At 38.7% G+C, this 15,587-nt stretch overlaps 2 protein-coding genes across 3 annotated transcripts in view; one reads left to right on the forward strand and one right to left on the reverse strand.

The window, feature by feature from the left end:
* ECHDC1 (ethylmalonyl-CoA decarboxylase 1) overlaps positions 1 to 15,463 on the forward strand; it is a 59,267-nt gene extending 43,804 nt beyond the window's left edge. For both annotated transcript variants that reach the window (XM_028117013.2, XM_028117014.2), the window contains exon 6: positions 14,532 to 15,463. In XM_028117013.2, the coding sequence (XP_027972814.1) occupies positions 14,532 to 14,940 (409 nt within the window). In that variant the 3' untranslated portion in view covers positions 14,941 to 15,463. The remainder of the gene's footprint in view (positions 1 to 14,531) is intronic.
* The window catches only part of RNF146 (ring finger protein 146), a 71,975-nt gene that overhangs the window by 36,833 nt on the left and 19,555 nt on the right, over positions 1 to 15,587 (reverse strand). The gene's annotated exons all lie outside the window — the stretch shown is intronic.

The following is a 15,587-nucleotide window of genomic DNA, read 5'->3' on the forward strand; positions in this document are numbered from 1 at the left end:
ATGTCCATGGAATAAAGGACTCAATATTGTAAAGATTGACCTCTCCCCCAGAATAATCCACAGAGTCAAGGTAGTTCCAATGAAAATCACAGCAAGTTGGTATGTGTGTGTGTGTGTGTGTATGTGAATGAACAGTCTCAAAATTCATATGGAAATGCAGAGTACCAAGAACTAAGGAAGTCACAAAGAACAAAGTTAGAAGGCTTATACCACTAGATAGCAAACCTGTCATAAAACTAAAGCAATTTATTTATTTATTTATTTATTTTTTATTTTTTATTTTTTTAAAGATTTATTTACTTATTTGACAGAGAGAGACACAGCGAGAGAGGGAATACAAGCAGAGGGGGTGGAAGAGGGAGAAGCAGGGCTCCCGCCGAGCAGGGAGCCCGATGCAGGGCTCGATCCCAGGACCCTGGGATCATGACCTGAGCCGAAGGCAGATGCTTAACGACTGAGCCACCCAGGCACCCCAAAACTAAAGTAATTTAAACAGATGCTTTTTATACATACAAGGGTAGAAAAACTGACCAACAGAGTTCGGAAACAGATCCAAAATATATGGTAATTTAATCTAAGACAAATGTGACACTGTTAGTGCATTAGGAAAGAATGGGCTCTTTAGTAAGTGTATGTAAATTTGTGAAATCCATTCAAGATGAATTGCAAATATAAAAGTGAAAGGTAAAACAGTGAAGCTGTCTGAAAGAAAACAGGAGAATATCTTTGTGGTCTTAAAGTAGTCAAAGATTTCTAAAACAGGACACAATAATCACTAACCATAAAGAGAAAGATTGATAAATTAGACTATATTAACATTAATAACTTCTATCAAAAACATAACTAAAAGAATGAAAATTCAACTTGCAGAGGGAGAGATTATCTCAATATTTATATCTGACAAAAGACATAGTTAGAATATATAAAGAACTCCTTCAAAGCAATAAGACAGACAACCCAGTTAAAATAAAGGGGCAGAAAACTCTTAACTTGTCAGAGGATATCTGAATGGCCAAAAAAAAAAAAAGTTAAAAAGCACTGAATTTCATTAGCCATTAAGGAAATGGGAATTAAAATCACACCTTTTTATTATACTCCCACAAGAAAAGCTAAGATGAAAAAGATAGAATATATCAAGTTTTAGCAAGGGTGTGAAGCAACTGCAGCTTTCAGAAAGTACTGTTGGGCGTGTAAGTTGGTACAGTGGAAAATGCCCAGTATCTACTAACGTAGAATGTCACATACCCTAAAACACAGAAATTCTATTCCTATGTGTCTGTGGTTGACAGAAAATGGCCTTCCAAGCCCTAGAACCCGTGAACATGTTACATTATATGGCAAGGGGGAATTAGGTTGCATATGGATGTAAGGTTGCTACTCAGCTGACTTTAGAACAGGGGGATTATCCTGGTGGGTAGACCCAGTGTAAGCACAAGGGTCCTAAGATGCTATAAAGGGACACTGAAAAGTTCAGAGTCAGAAAAGGAGGGTTAGTGGTAGAAGCAAGATCAGAATTGATGAGTATGAGAAGAATGTAACCCATCAGTGCAGGCTTTGAAGATGGAGGAGTGTGGCCATAGGCCAAGAATTGTGGTCAGGCTTTAGAAACTGGAAAAGGTAGGGAAATGGACTCTCCCCTGGAGCCTCCAGAAAGGAATGCAGCCCTACTGAAATCTTGATTTTAAGCTAGTGAGTCTTTTGTTGGGCCTCGTAACCTACAAAAAACTGTAATAGAAAGCGGGAGGCATCACAGTTCTGGACTTCAGACCATATTCATCAAGACAGTATGGTACTGGCACAAAAACAGACACATAGATCAATGGAACAGAATAGAGAACCCAGAAATGGACCCTCAACTCTATGGTCAACTAATCTTTGACAAAGCAGGAAAGAATATCCAATGGGAAAAGACAGTCTCTTCAACAAATGGTATTGGGAAAGTTGGACAGCCATATGCAGAAGAATGAAACTGGACCACTTTCTTAGACCATACACAAAAATAAATTCAAAATGGATGAAAGACCTAAACATGAGACAGGAATCCATCAAAATCCTCGAGGAGAACACAGGCAGCAACCTCTATGACCTCGGTCACAGCAACTTCTTGCTAGACACGTCTCCAAAGGCAAGGGAAACAAAAGCAGAAATGAACTATTGGGACTTCATCGGGATAAAAAGCTTTTGCACAGCAAAGGAAACAATAAAACTATAAGGAATGGGAGAAGATATTCGCAAATGACACATTAGATAAAGGGCTGGTATCCAAGATCTGTAAAGAACTTCTCAAACTCAACACCCAAAAAACAAAAAATCCAGTCAAGAAATGGACAGAAGAGGGGGCGGAGCAAGATGGCGGAGGAGTAGGAGACCTGATTTCGTCTGGTCTCAGGAATTCAGCTGAATAGGGATCAAACCATTCTGAACACCTACAAACTCAACAGGAGACCGAAGAGAGTAGCAACAACTCTCTGAACAGAGAAGCGACCACTTACTGGAAGGTAGGACGTGCGGAGAAGTGAATCCGAGGCGATATTCGGGAGGATAGACGGCGGGGGAGGGGGCCTCCATCGGCCGCTTCTGGCAAGTGATAGAGCCGCGGAGCACAAAATCGGAACTTTTAGAAGTCGGCTCCGCTGAGGGACGTCGCTCCAGTGGCTAAGCGAGGAGTGGAACCCTCGCGGGACAGTGTGGTCTCAGGACCTGCGGGGTCACAGAAAGACCGGGGCTGCCTGAGTGCAGCAGAGCTCCCAGGGATCAGAGCGGGGAAGCCGGCTGCAGAGACGGAGCCGAGGCGCGGGCTTTCCGCTCGGGGTTGCCATAAACTGTGATCCGCGACACAGTCGGGCCACTGCTCTTCCAGCAGGGACCCAACAAGTGGCAGAGCCGGAGACACTCCCCTCCCTTCCTCCCCCGGGAGGAGCGGCGCGGGAGCGCACCGCAGGGATCTGCTGGGTTTGGAGACTCCACATGGGGTCGGGTGCCAGAGATAGAAACACTCGGTCACAGGCCAGCTGAGCACGGAGTGTGGCCGGAGACCGGGGAGACGGGAGTGACTCCTTTTCTTTGGGGGCGCACTGAGGAGGGAGGCCCCGAGATCTCGGCTCCTCCGGGCGGAGATTGGGAGGCCACCATTTTCACCCTGGTCCTCCAAAGCTGTACCAAGAGCTTGCAGGGAACAAAAGCTCCTGAGAGCAAAACCGAGCAGCTTGCTTAGCCCGGACCGACAAGGGCGGGGTAATTCCGCCTCCGGCAAAGACATTTGGGCACCACAGCAACAGGCCACTCCCCCAGAAGATCAGCACGAACAGCCAGCAAGCCAAGACCAAGTTTACCGATCAAGGAGAACGGGAGAACTCCAGCGCTAGGGGAATACTGCACATAGAATTCATGGCTTTTTTTTACCATGATTCATTAGTTTTTCAAAGTTAATTTTTTTAACTTTTTTTTTAATTTTTCTTTTTCCCTTTTTCAACCAACATCTTATCAATCCCTTTTTTAAAAAAACATTTTTTTATTTTTCATTTGTAGAGTCATATTTTATCCCTTCATAGTAGTTACCCTTATTTTTGGCATATATATATAAGTTGTTCTCTTTTTAAAATTTTGAGATACAGTTTCTTCCAACAGATCAAAATATACCCTAAATCACTAGTGTATGGCTTTGTTCTCGTCTCCTGCCTGATCACATTCTCTCCCCCTTTTTTTTCCCTTTTTTTTTAAATCTTCTTTCTTTTTGCAAACAACTTCTTATCAATTCCTTTTATAAAATCTTTTATAATTTTCATCTGTACAGTCATCTTCCATCCCTTCATTGTATCAACCCTTATTTTGTACACATATAAGTCTTTCTTCCTTTAAAATTTTAGGAGGCACTTTTTTCTAACAGACCAAAATACGCCCAAAATCTAGTGTGTGGCACTGATCTATGCACTAGCCTGATCATATTTGATCATATTCTGGTTTTTTTGTATTGTTCTGTTTTTGTTTTTATCTTTTTCTTTTTGTTTTTTTTTTTCTTTCTTTTCTCTTTCTTTTTTTCTTTCTTTCCCTTTCTTTTCCCCTGGTTTCAGGTCTTTTCTGATTTGTATACAGTATATTTGGTGGGGACATTGTTAACCTGTTAGCATTTTGTTCTCTCAAAGAACAGCCACATGCAGAAGAATGAAACTGGACCACTTTCTTAGACCATGCACAAAAATAAATTCAAAATGGATGAAAGACCTAAACATGAGACAGGAATCCATCAAAATCCCAAAGGAGAACACAGGTAGCAACCTCTTCGACCTCAGCCGCGGCAACTTCTTCCTAGAAACATCGCCAAAGGCAAGGGAAGCAAGGTCAAAAATGAACTATTGGGATTTCATCAAGATAAAAAGCTTTTGCACAGCAAAAGAAACAGTCCACAAAACCAAAAGACAACCGACAGAATGGGAGAAAATATTTGCAAATGACATATCCGATAAAGGGCTAGTATCCAAAATCTATAAAGAACTTATCAAACTCAACACCCAAAGAACAAATAATCCAATCAAGAAATGGGCAGAAGATATGAACATTTTTCCAAAGAAGACATCCAAATGGCCAACAGACACATGAAAAAGTGCTCAACATCGCTCGGCATCAGGGAAATCCAAATCAAAACCTCAATGAGATACCACCTCACACCAGTCAGAATGGCTAAAATTAACAAGTGAGGAAACGACAGATGTTGGCGGGGATGCGGAGAAAGGGGAACCCTCCTACACTGTTGGTGGGAATGCAAGCTGGTGCAGCCACTCTGGAAAACAGTATGGAGGTTCCTCAAACAGTTGAAAATAGAGCTACCATACGATCTAGCAATTACACTACTGGGTATTTACCCCAAAGATACAAATGTAGAGATCCGAAGGGGTACGTGCCCCCCAATGTTTATAGCAGCAATGTCCACAATAGCCAAACTGTGGAAAGAGCCAAGATGTCCATCGACAGATGAATGGATAAAGAAGCTGTGGTATATATACACAATGGAATATTATGCAGCCATCAAAAGGAATGAGATCTTGCCATTTGCAACGACGTGGATGGAACTGGAGGGTGTTATGCTGAGTGAAATAAGTCCATCAGAGAAAGACATGTATCATATGACCTCACTGATATGAGGAATTCTTAATCTCAGGAAACAAAGTGAGTGTTGCTGGAGTGGGGGGGGTGGGAGGAATGGGGTGGCTGGGTGATAGACATTGGGGAGGGTATGTGCTATGGTGATCGCTGTGAATTGTGCAAGACTGTTGAATCACTGATCTGTACTTCTGAAACAAATAATGCAACATATGTTAAGAAAAAAGAAAAAGAAGAAGATAGCAGGAGGAGAATGAAGGGGAGTAAGTCGGAGGGGGAGACGAACCATGAGAGACGATGGACTCTGAAAAACAAACTGAGGGTTCTAGAGGGGAGGAGGGTGGGGGAATGGGTCAGCCTGGTGATGGGTATTAAAGAGGGCACATTCTGCCTGGAGCACTGGGTGTTATGCACAAACAATGAATCATGGAACACTACATCAAAAACTAATGTATGGTGATTAACATAACAATAAAAAAATTAAAAAAAATGGACAGAAGACATGAACAGACATTTCTGCAAAGAAGACATCCAAATGGCCAACAGACATGAAAAAATGCTCCACATCACTTGGCATCAGGGAAATACAAATCAAAACCGCAATAAGATATCACCTCACACCAGTCATAATGGCTAAAATTAACAAGTCAGGAAACAACAGGTGTTAGTGAGGTTGCAGAGAAAGGGAAACCTTCTCTTGCACTGTTGGTGGGAATGCAAGCTGTGCAGCCACTTTAGAAAACATTATGGCAGTTCCTCAAAATGTTAAAAGTAGAACTATCCTGTGACCCAGCAATTGTATTACTTGGTATTTCTCCAAAGGATACACAAAGTGATTCGAAGGGGCACATGCACCCCGGTGTTTAGAGGAGTAATGTCCACAATAGCCAAAATATGGAAAGAGCCTGGATGTCCATCAACAGATGAATAGATAAAGAAGATGTGGGAGGTGGTGTGTATATGTGTGTGTGTGTGTGTGTGTGTGTGTGTATGATATATATAATAGAATATTACCGAACCATCAAAAAGAATGAAATCTGGCCATTTGCAACAACGTGGATAGAACTAGAGGATATTATGCTAAGCGAAATAAGTCAGTCCAAGAAAGACAAATACCATATGATTTCACTCATATGTGGAATTTAAGAAACAAAACAGATGAACATAGGGGAAGGGAAGGAAAAATAAAATAAGATAAAAACAAAGAGGGAGGCAAATTATAAGAGACTCTTAGCTCTAGGAAACAAACTGAGGGTTGCTAAAGGGGAGGGGTGTATGCGGATGGGGTAATTGGGTGATGGGCATTAAGGAGAGCACTTGATGTAATGCACACTGGGTGTTATATGCAACAGATGAATCACTAAATTCTACCCCTGAAACTAATAACACATTATATGTTAACTAAATTGAATTTAATTAATTAAAAAAACCCTTAATATAGTATAAATCCAATAGAAATGCATACAGATGTTAATCTACAGACAGGTCCTAGAATGTTCATAGTGGCACCATTCATAATAGCCCAAAACAGGAAATAACCCTAAAGGTCCTTCAACAGTGGAAGTGATAAATCAGAGTAGACAGGGTTAATTGAATTATCTTAATGGTTCATGTCATCATACTGTGATAGTCTGATGAATTCATTTTCAATATAGAAATTACCTGCCAAATATTGAACAATTTAAGACCAGTGTTGGCAGTCAGGGTACACTGTCTTTTGTGATACTAGACATAAAACTGAAATATTATTACTTCATGCAGAAGTTTACTATTTGAGTATAGAATATTTATTAAAAGTTAAATCATGCATGGAAATGATTCTAACTTCAGGATATTAGCTGCCACTGGAGACAGAAAGAAGTCAGAAAGAGAAGGAAAAGGGATGAGAATAGAGTTCAGAAATAAATGTGGCAAAATGTTAACATCTGTAAAATCTGGGTAGTGGGCACGTGAGTATGTTATTTTCTGTGTACTTGAAATATTTTGTAATTAGGAAAGTTCTTAACAGAATACATTAATTCCACCAACTATGATACATACCTTTTATTCACATTCAGTCAGGCCTTAATTAGATTTCTATACCCATGTTATTCTTTAAAGTGACAGCACAGCAGGGGACCAATCATGCCCTTATATTCTGTCTTGTTTGGGGTTCTGGAACTATGCAGGTCTAGGGTCTACACTTAATGAAATCTGGATTCCTCAACAGGTTTTGAGGAATGCTTTTAACATTCACCTAAGAGTAATAATGCTATAGTTCCAGCAAAAACTCATTTTTTCTTCCTAATGGAGATTGTTTTCCCCATGAAGTCTTTACTTACTAACAACTAAAACAATAGAACAAAAAGAATCCTTGAATAGCTAGCCAGCAGTTATCTAGAAGGTGAAAGGTGAAAAGGGGGTGATGGTGGTAGTGGGAGCTAGCTGCTGTAGTGCAGGAAAATTAATAGCACAGTGGAATGAAAGGAAAATCAAGCTTAGGTACTTCCATTATGCTTTTAGGTGATGTGGTAGACAGAACAATGGCCCCCCAAAGATGTCTGCTCACATTCTGTTCTTCCTCAGAACTTGTTATAAGTTGACCCTGGAACAGCACAGGTTTGTACTGCATGGGTCTACTTATACCCGGATTTTTTACAGGACTGTAAATGTATTTACTCTTCCTTACGGTTTTCTAAATATTTTCTTGTCTCTAGCTTACTTTTTTGTAAAAATATAGTATATAATACATATACAAAATATGTGTTAATCGACTATGTTGGCAGGGGGAACCTCCTATGCATGGGGTCAGTGCCCCTAACGCCCGTGTTGTTCAAGGGTCAACTGTAATAACTTTTGGCAAAAGGGACCTTGCCAATGTAATTAAGGTTCTGAAGTTGAAAACGGGGAGATCATCCTGGATTATCTGGGTGGACCCAGTCTAATCACATGAGCCTTTAAGAAATAAAGACATGAGGCAGAATGGGAAGTGAGAGAGATTAGAGGCGTGAGGCTTCCAGAGTGGAGAAAGGGACTTCAAACTAAGGAATGCAGGTGGCCTTTAGAAGATAACAACTCCCCAATTGAAAGCCAGCACAGAAACAGGGACCTCAGTTCTAAAATCGCATGGAACTTAATTCTGCCAACAATCTGAAAAAGTTTGGAAGTGGATCGATCTCTAGAGATCCAAGAAAGGAAAGCAGTCTTGCAGTATATTTAAATATACTTGAAAACATGAATTTAATAAGCATAAAATATTCCATCAGTATGGATGTACTAAAGTATCCTCCTTTGGTTGTTTCCAGTTTTTCTCTATTATGATTAATGCTGTGATAACTGTCTTATATAAGACTTTAGTACATTTCAGATTATTTCTTTAGAATAAATCCTGTAAATAGTTCAAGTACTTAATCAAAGGATATGAAAATGTTCAAAGTTTTTCATACATAATGCCAAGTTATCCTTCAGGAAAGATTCTGCCACTTTATACTAATACCAGCAGTAGATGGTATCTATTTGAGAGCATCCTGTCTTTTAATGAGTATAATCTTTTAAAGCTGCTTTTCTAATTTTGATAACCAAAAATTAACTTTTAATTTGCCTTTTTAAGGTTGTTGGTAACGTATAAATTTTCATGTTCAGTGTGTGTGTGTGTGTGTGTGTGTGTGTGAATTGTTTGCATTTTCTTTTCCTGTTTTTCTTTGGAAGATCAAGGATTTAGCTCTTTATGCACAGGATGAAAAACACATTTTTATTCCTCCCATCAGCCTTATGAAATAAAATTCTCAACTGTGCAATTTAGAGTCTGCCTGTCTAATTTGTTTCCATTCTTTAACACTGTTTTCATGAATCTAAATAATAACCTTTAGCCCCAGGTATTAGCATTTCCAGCTGCTACCCATTAGTCCAAGGTATATTGCAAAGAAAGGGAGCTGTAAGCATGCTTATCCCAAGGGAGCTACTATAGGTAGCCCTTTTCTTAAAATATGAACTTTGTTTATAAATAAAATGGAAAATATCTATATATAAAACATACACTTGCACAGAGACAAATGTGCATGCTTGTGTGTGCGCACACATAGACACAGACACACACATATTCCCAGATCTCAGAGTAATTAAAAAGCAAATTTCATTTCTGATATGGTAGTGCCTGTTCTCTGAATATGAGATGTCCACCTCAGGAAAGCAATCACATTGCCTATGTTGGCTTGTTTTGCAGTTACCACCATATTATGTGGAAATTCTTACTTTAGATCCTGTAATATCAAGAAAATTCACCTCTGAGCAGGCTTACTAACTGAATATTAAAATCAGAGTTGATATCCCCATTTTCCCATCTGCTCTTCCCTCATTCTACCATCACCCCCTTCCATACACGAATACAAAAGTTCACTCATTCAACCATCTACTTCCTTATTCAGGCAGTCTCTGTATAGAATAAATGGAGCCTCATGAGGCCATTCACTTAAGAGTAGGAAATCTACTCTCAGAGTAGATTATGGGGGATATTATGGAGAGAATCTGTCAGTTCTTGCCTTCTCTTTTTCATAATTTGTCGTGGGGTGCGATGTCAGGTAGAAAGCAGGAGGGAGAAGGTGCCAGGAAAGTACATGTGCAAACAAATCAGTGCTGATGTTCAAGCATGATTTAAAAGCATTGTTTGTGATCAGAGATGCTCTTGCTAATTATATACTTTTTATATAATGTATTTCCTCATGTCATCACAATTTGTTTTGTTGTCTTTGGCTCTTAACATGTACTGTAAAAGGACTAGCAGTTTCTGGCCGTAGACTAAAATTTATTTAAATCAATGATTCCAAACTTTAGATTTATGACAGTGTATTACTTAATTTGTAACATGAATGCTTTCTTTAAAATTTAAAAATATTTATGCTTGTACTTATATCACACAATATTCCTTAAGTTAATCTTAGATATATGTCTATTTTTTTTTTTAAATCAACTTGGGATCTTCTGTTTCAGCCTTATCTATAGAACACGGTATTATTTCTACCTTTACTTGTAAATAAGAATTGTATATATTCTGTAGTCTCTGTTAACAGATATTGAGGAATGATATAGTATACCATCGTTTATTGGGCTTCCCAGTGTAAGTATAGTTCTTTTACTTTCAGTACTTTAAGGATCAAGTCATTTTAGTCCAGGAAACAACTTTTTAGGCAGATGCCCAACGACTGAGCCACCCACGCGCCCCAGTCCAGGAAACAACTTTATACTACTTTTCTAGCAGAAACACTACTGTTACTTGTAGTGACCCACCTATCAACGCAACCAACTTCATACAAGCTAGTATACATAGTTTAATAGGGGTCAGGCGCTGTGAGGCTACAAAATGTATACAACTTTTGTATTCCAAATAAAAGTAGAATACTTTGCTCTCCTGTGGATGTGGCTGAGGCAGATTTCACAGACTTTTTTTTTTAAACATACACAGATGCAATCCCTCTAAGATTTCTTCTACTTAAACGAATTGTGGCAAATATATTCTAAGCACCTTTCATATTTTAACTCATTTAATATTCATAATTCTGTGGCATCAGTGCTATTACATCTATTTTATAAACAAGCATACTGAAGCCCAGGGATGTTAAGTAGTTTAATCTTTCTCATCCCCTTTGTACCGTGTGTCTCTTTCTTTGCTGTATTTTCCCGGGTGTGGTGCGCAGCCAGTCCAGCGGCAGAGCCAGGCAGTCCGGTTCAAGTCTGTGCGCTTCGCATTCAAGCCTTACTGTCTCCCAACATAATTATTGGTTTCCCAATTCTTTATTAACTGAGTTCACTAAAAGTACTTTTACTTAAAAATAAAAAATTTAACCCCCCTTTTTTTTTAAGATTTTATTTGTTTGACAGAGAGAGACACAGCGAGAGAGGGAACATAAGCAGAGGCAGAGGCAGAGGCAGAGAGAAGCAGGCTTCCCGCAGAGCAGGGATCCTGATGCGGGGCTCGATCCCAGGGCCCTGGGATCATGACCCGAGCCGAAGGCAGATGCCTAACGACTGAGCCATCCCAAAAAACCCTTTCTAACTTTTACTTAAAAAACTTCCTTTTTAAGCAAAACTTGATAATTGTTATAAAATTGTTTTTCTTGGGGGCGCCTCAGTGGCTCAGTCAGTTGAGGGTCCGACTCTTGGTTTCGGCTCAGGTCATGATCCCCGGGTTGTTCTGGCCTCAGGCTCCATGCCCATCAGGGAGTCCGCTTGAGATTCTCTCTCTCTCTGTCCCTCTGCCTCTGCCCCTCCCCACGCTTGCATGAGCTTGCTCTCTCTAATATTTAAAATCTTTAAAAATAGTTCTTCTTGAATACATTTGTTCAAAGACCTGCAACTTATAGCTAACTTATTAGAAAGTACTAGCACACCGAACAGTCCTTTGAGGTATCATCACTGACTTTGCAACACCTGTCAAAGGTGATACTTTTTACTACGGGTGGTTTACTTTTGCATCCACGCAGTGATGAGGAGTGTATCGATATTTGATTAATTTCCTCATCCCCTCTCTAAAAGGATTGTCAGAAATACATTCACTTAGAATCTGCTTAACATTTAAAAGCTGGTTAAAGCCTAAGATGTGGGGATAGTATAGATGAGCTTATGACAACAAGTTATTATCTATGTAAGCACACTGATATTTGGAATTCTGAAATCTGTTAGATTTCAAACATTGCCAATAATAATTATATTGATAAGGAGAAGATACTTATAAATCTTTTACTTGTCAAAATAAGGGAGTTTAACATCATTCTATAAATTGAGTTTGCTGTTAAATCTTCAGAATTTTAAGATTTAGGTCTTCCAGTTTTCTGTATAATCACTTGCAATAAATTACATTACAGGTGGTATACCTGCATCTAAATTCTAGAAGTAGTTAGTGTATAATCCTGGAAGGTCTATCAGGAAGCTGTTTCTATTTTTGGATATTGGACATTTTCTTTGTAGATTATGGTTATCAACATTTAAAATTTTATATTTAAATTTTAATTTTTAGATTAATAGTTTCGTGAAAGGTTACCATCTGAATGTTCCATATTTCTCTCATTGTTAAACTACCTTGTGTTCTTTTGTCATTAATAAATTTTTTGGTAGTATTTGCTAATGTATATTAAATGTGTATCAGTACACAAACACACCCTAGGGATGATATGTAAAAAATGGATGTCAGAGTTTGATCACAACAGGTAGTTTTTACAAAGATTTCCTCAAGATTTGTTAGAGTTGTAAAATATGATTCCAAAAAGCATACTTGACCTTGTAAAATACAGCAGAGGAAAAATAATACATGGTATAGAAATATTCTTTAGAAGCAGAGAATTCCAAATATCAGTGTGCTTACATAGATAACTTTTGTTGTCATAAGCTCATCTACACTATCCCCACATCTTGGGCTTTAACCAGCTTTTAAATGTTAAGCAGATTCTAAGTGAATGTATTTGATATAATCCTTTTCTGTATTGTAGGCATAGCTCTGAGCCAACATCAGCTGTCAATTCTAGGATATAATTTAGAACTGACACACTCAATTTACGCTGTGAAAAGTTTTATAGAACTGTTTTCAGTATTAACGGTATTCCTATCTCCAAGACTATTGGACATTTTTGTAATTTCTATTCTTAATTTTTGACATTGTTTTCTGTTTATTGTAACAAGGCAGTACTCCTCTCACAATTTTGGGCTAGATTCGATTCTTAGGAAATTTGTTCTTTCTTCCTTCCCACTTAAATTTACTGAAAACTACTATTTTCATGGCTGTTTGCCTCTAAAAGCAATTGTTCATAATTGAGGCAGATATTCCCTTGTAGGAGTTCACAGCTGTGAAGAGAAAGTTCTTTCCCAGTGGGTTAATAAATAGGCTTTTGTGAGAACTTACTGGAATATTTTTCCTGATTAAAGAGTCAAAGACTAAGAGTCTGTTGTTCTTGGTGCTAATAGAACCAAAACACCTGCAGCTGAGCATTTACACTTTGGAAAGCAGAACTAACATAAGGCCTTCTTTTGCATAGCGAGTAGTTTGACAGCTGTATTTTTTCTTAAAAAAATTAAAATTCAGACATGACCTTTGTTCCAAATTAGAGGTTTTAACAGTGAAAGCTCATTCAAGTATGCAGTCAAAATAAAATTCATAGGTAGTATTTCCTACACAGGATAGCTTTGTGCATTCTGTTAATGGTGTAATGGATATTTAACTGGCAAATATGAAGCCTTTTACTATGTCCACTGATTTATGTTAACACTCCCCTTCCTTGTTCCACTTTGCTTCTTAATCACCCTATTCATAAAAACCTTGCTTTGGAAAAATGCATCCCTGCTATAGGAAATCATTATTGTTAGTCCAACCCATGCCACTGTCCGCTTTAATGGCATCCCTGTTTCCGTCCTAGTCTCGCTGTTAGGTGTACTGTGAGGGGAGCACGCATAATAAGCTAACCTTCCTGGGTTTAAGTTCTGGCTCTGCCATGGTGGCATGGCTTTGAGTGAGCTATTTATTTAGTCTCTGTGGCTTCAGTTTCCCTCTGTAAAATGGGGAATTACTATACTTCCTCATATGCTTGTTCTGAGGACTAGTTAACACCCCCAACACACATCTCCTCATTCTCTAGTCCCTTGCCCCATTTTTTTTCTTTTTTTTTAAAGATTTTATTTATTTCTTTGACAGAGAAAGAGACAGCGAGAGAGAGAGAATACCAGCAGGGGGAGTGGGAGAGGGAGAAGCAGGCTTCCCACTGAGCAGGGAGCCTGATGCGAGGCTTGATCCCGGGACCCTGGGATGATGACCTGAGCCAAAGGCAGACGCTTAACGACTGAGCCACCCAGGCGCCCCCCCCCATTTTTTCTATAGCACTTATCACCACTGGTCCTATATTGTTCAGTGTCTTTTTCTTCTATCAGGAATGTCACCTGAGCCCAGGGTTTTATTTTGGTCATTACTGTAGTCCCACACCTAGACAACCTGGCATAGGTAGTGCTTAGTAAATATTTGCTTGAAGACTGTATAGATGCTGGGTTAAGAACCAATTTTTTCCTGACAACTATTGACCTTTACTATGCGTTTTTGTTTTTTTTTTTGCCCATAGTATGACCCTAACATTTCCTACTCCCGAATTTTCACTCAATCCAGATTTTCTAATTAGGCCACCACTCACTTTAGAAAGATAATTTGGGCTTCTAGAAATAAGCGTAAAATAAAAACTAAATTCTTATTTGCCAAAGCAAAGGATAAACAAACACAATAAAAATGCTGATAGTTTTCAAAGGCAAATATTAAGGACTGTGTAGTAAATTGAATTGTATACTTAGCCAGATTCTTTGAACTTTCAGGTTTTAATGTAACAAATCTACCTATAAAGATCTATGGAGATTTCAGATTAGATATGAGTAGGACTTTATAACTAAATCACACTTAGTTAAGATGAAGTTTTTTCTTTTCTCTTTTGCAGATTAATGACTGCAGACAGTGAGATCAGATTCGTCCACAAAGAGATGGGTATAATACCAAGCTGGGGTGGTGCTACTCGACTAGTTGAAATCATTGGCAGTAGGCAGGCTCTCAAAGTGTTAAGTGGGGCCCTCAAACTGGATTCAAAAAAAGCTTTAAACATAGGAATGGTTGAAGAGGTCTTGCAGTCTTCAGATGAAACTGAATGTCTGGGAGAGGCACAAGAGTGGCTAAAGCAGTTTATCAGAGGGCCACCGGAAGTAATTAGAGCTTTGAAAAGATCTGTTTCTTCAGGCAAAGAGCTTTGTTTAGAGGAAGCATTACAGACTGAAAAAGATCTTGTAGGAACAGTTTGGGGTGGACCTGCAAATAAAGAGGCTATTGCTAGAAAGGGAAAGTTTAATAAATAGTTTTAAAAAAATACAATGTACTACAAGTAAAACTCCAATGATTAACCTTTATAAAGTTAAAATGCCTGAATTATTTGAAGGCTACTTTAATCATTTTTTGAATAGCTGAACTCATACTATCAAGTAATCTGAAACATTTAGCTAAAATACACACTTTTGGCTTAAAAGTTATCAATTCCCACAGCAGTTCTTACCCTATAACCAACCCCAATTTTTAAAAGGAAAAACCTTTCCACAAAACCTATTCTTGGGGTGTTGTCTTACCTGGAAATAATTTACAAAAATAATTAACCTTGCACTGAAGAAGAAAAATGGAGAGGGGTCAGGGACAAGATAAGAAAAGCTATGATCAATCATTTTCTTCTGCTTTAAGCAGCTGGGGGGTAAAGATTTGGGGAGGAGGCGCCTGGCTGGGTCAGTTGGTATGGAGCAGGTGACTCTTGATCTTGGGGTTGTGAGTTCAAGCCTCACACTGGGTGTAGATTACTTAAAAATAAATCAAAAATAAATCTTTAAAAAAGAATTGGTCAATGGCTCTTTTAGTCCTTATTTTTTTATGGTTCTTTTGAATAAAAATGCTTCCCACCTTACCCTCCTACAAATCTGGAGTCTTATTTGATATTTTAATAGTTTTCTTTACTCTCTAC

The sequence above is a fragment of the Eumetopias jubatus genome, unplaced genomic scaffold (assembly GCF_037043125.1).
Source record: "Eumetopias jubatus isolate StellerSeaLion01/CBP00866 unplaced genomic scaffold, mEumJub1_p1.0 scaffold_6, whole genome shotgun sequence".
Lineage (NCBI taxonomy): Eukaryota > Metazoa > Chordata > Mammalia > Carnivora > Otariidae > Eumetopias > Eumetopias jubatus.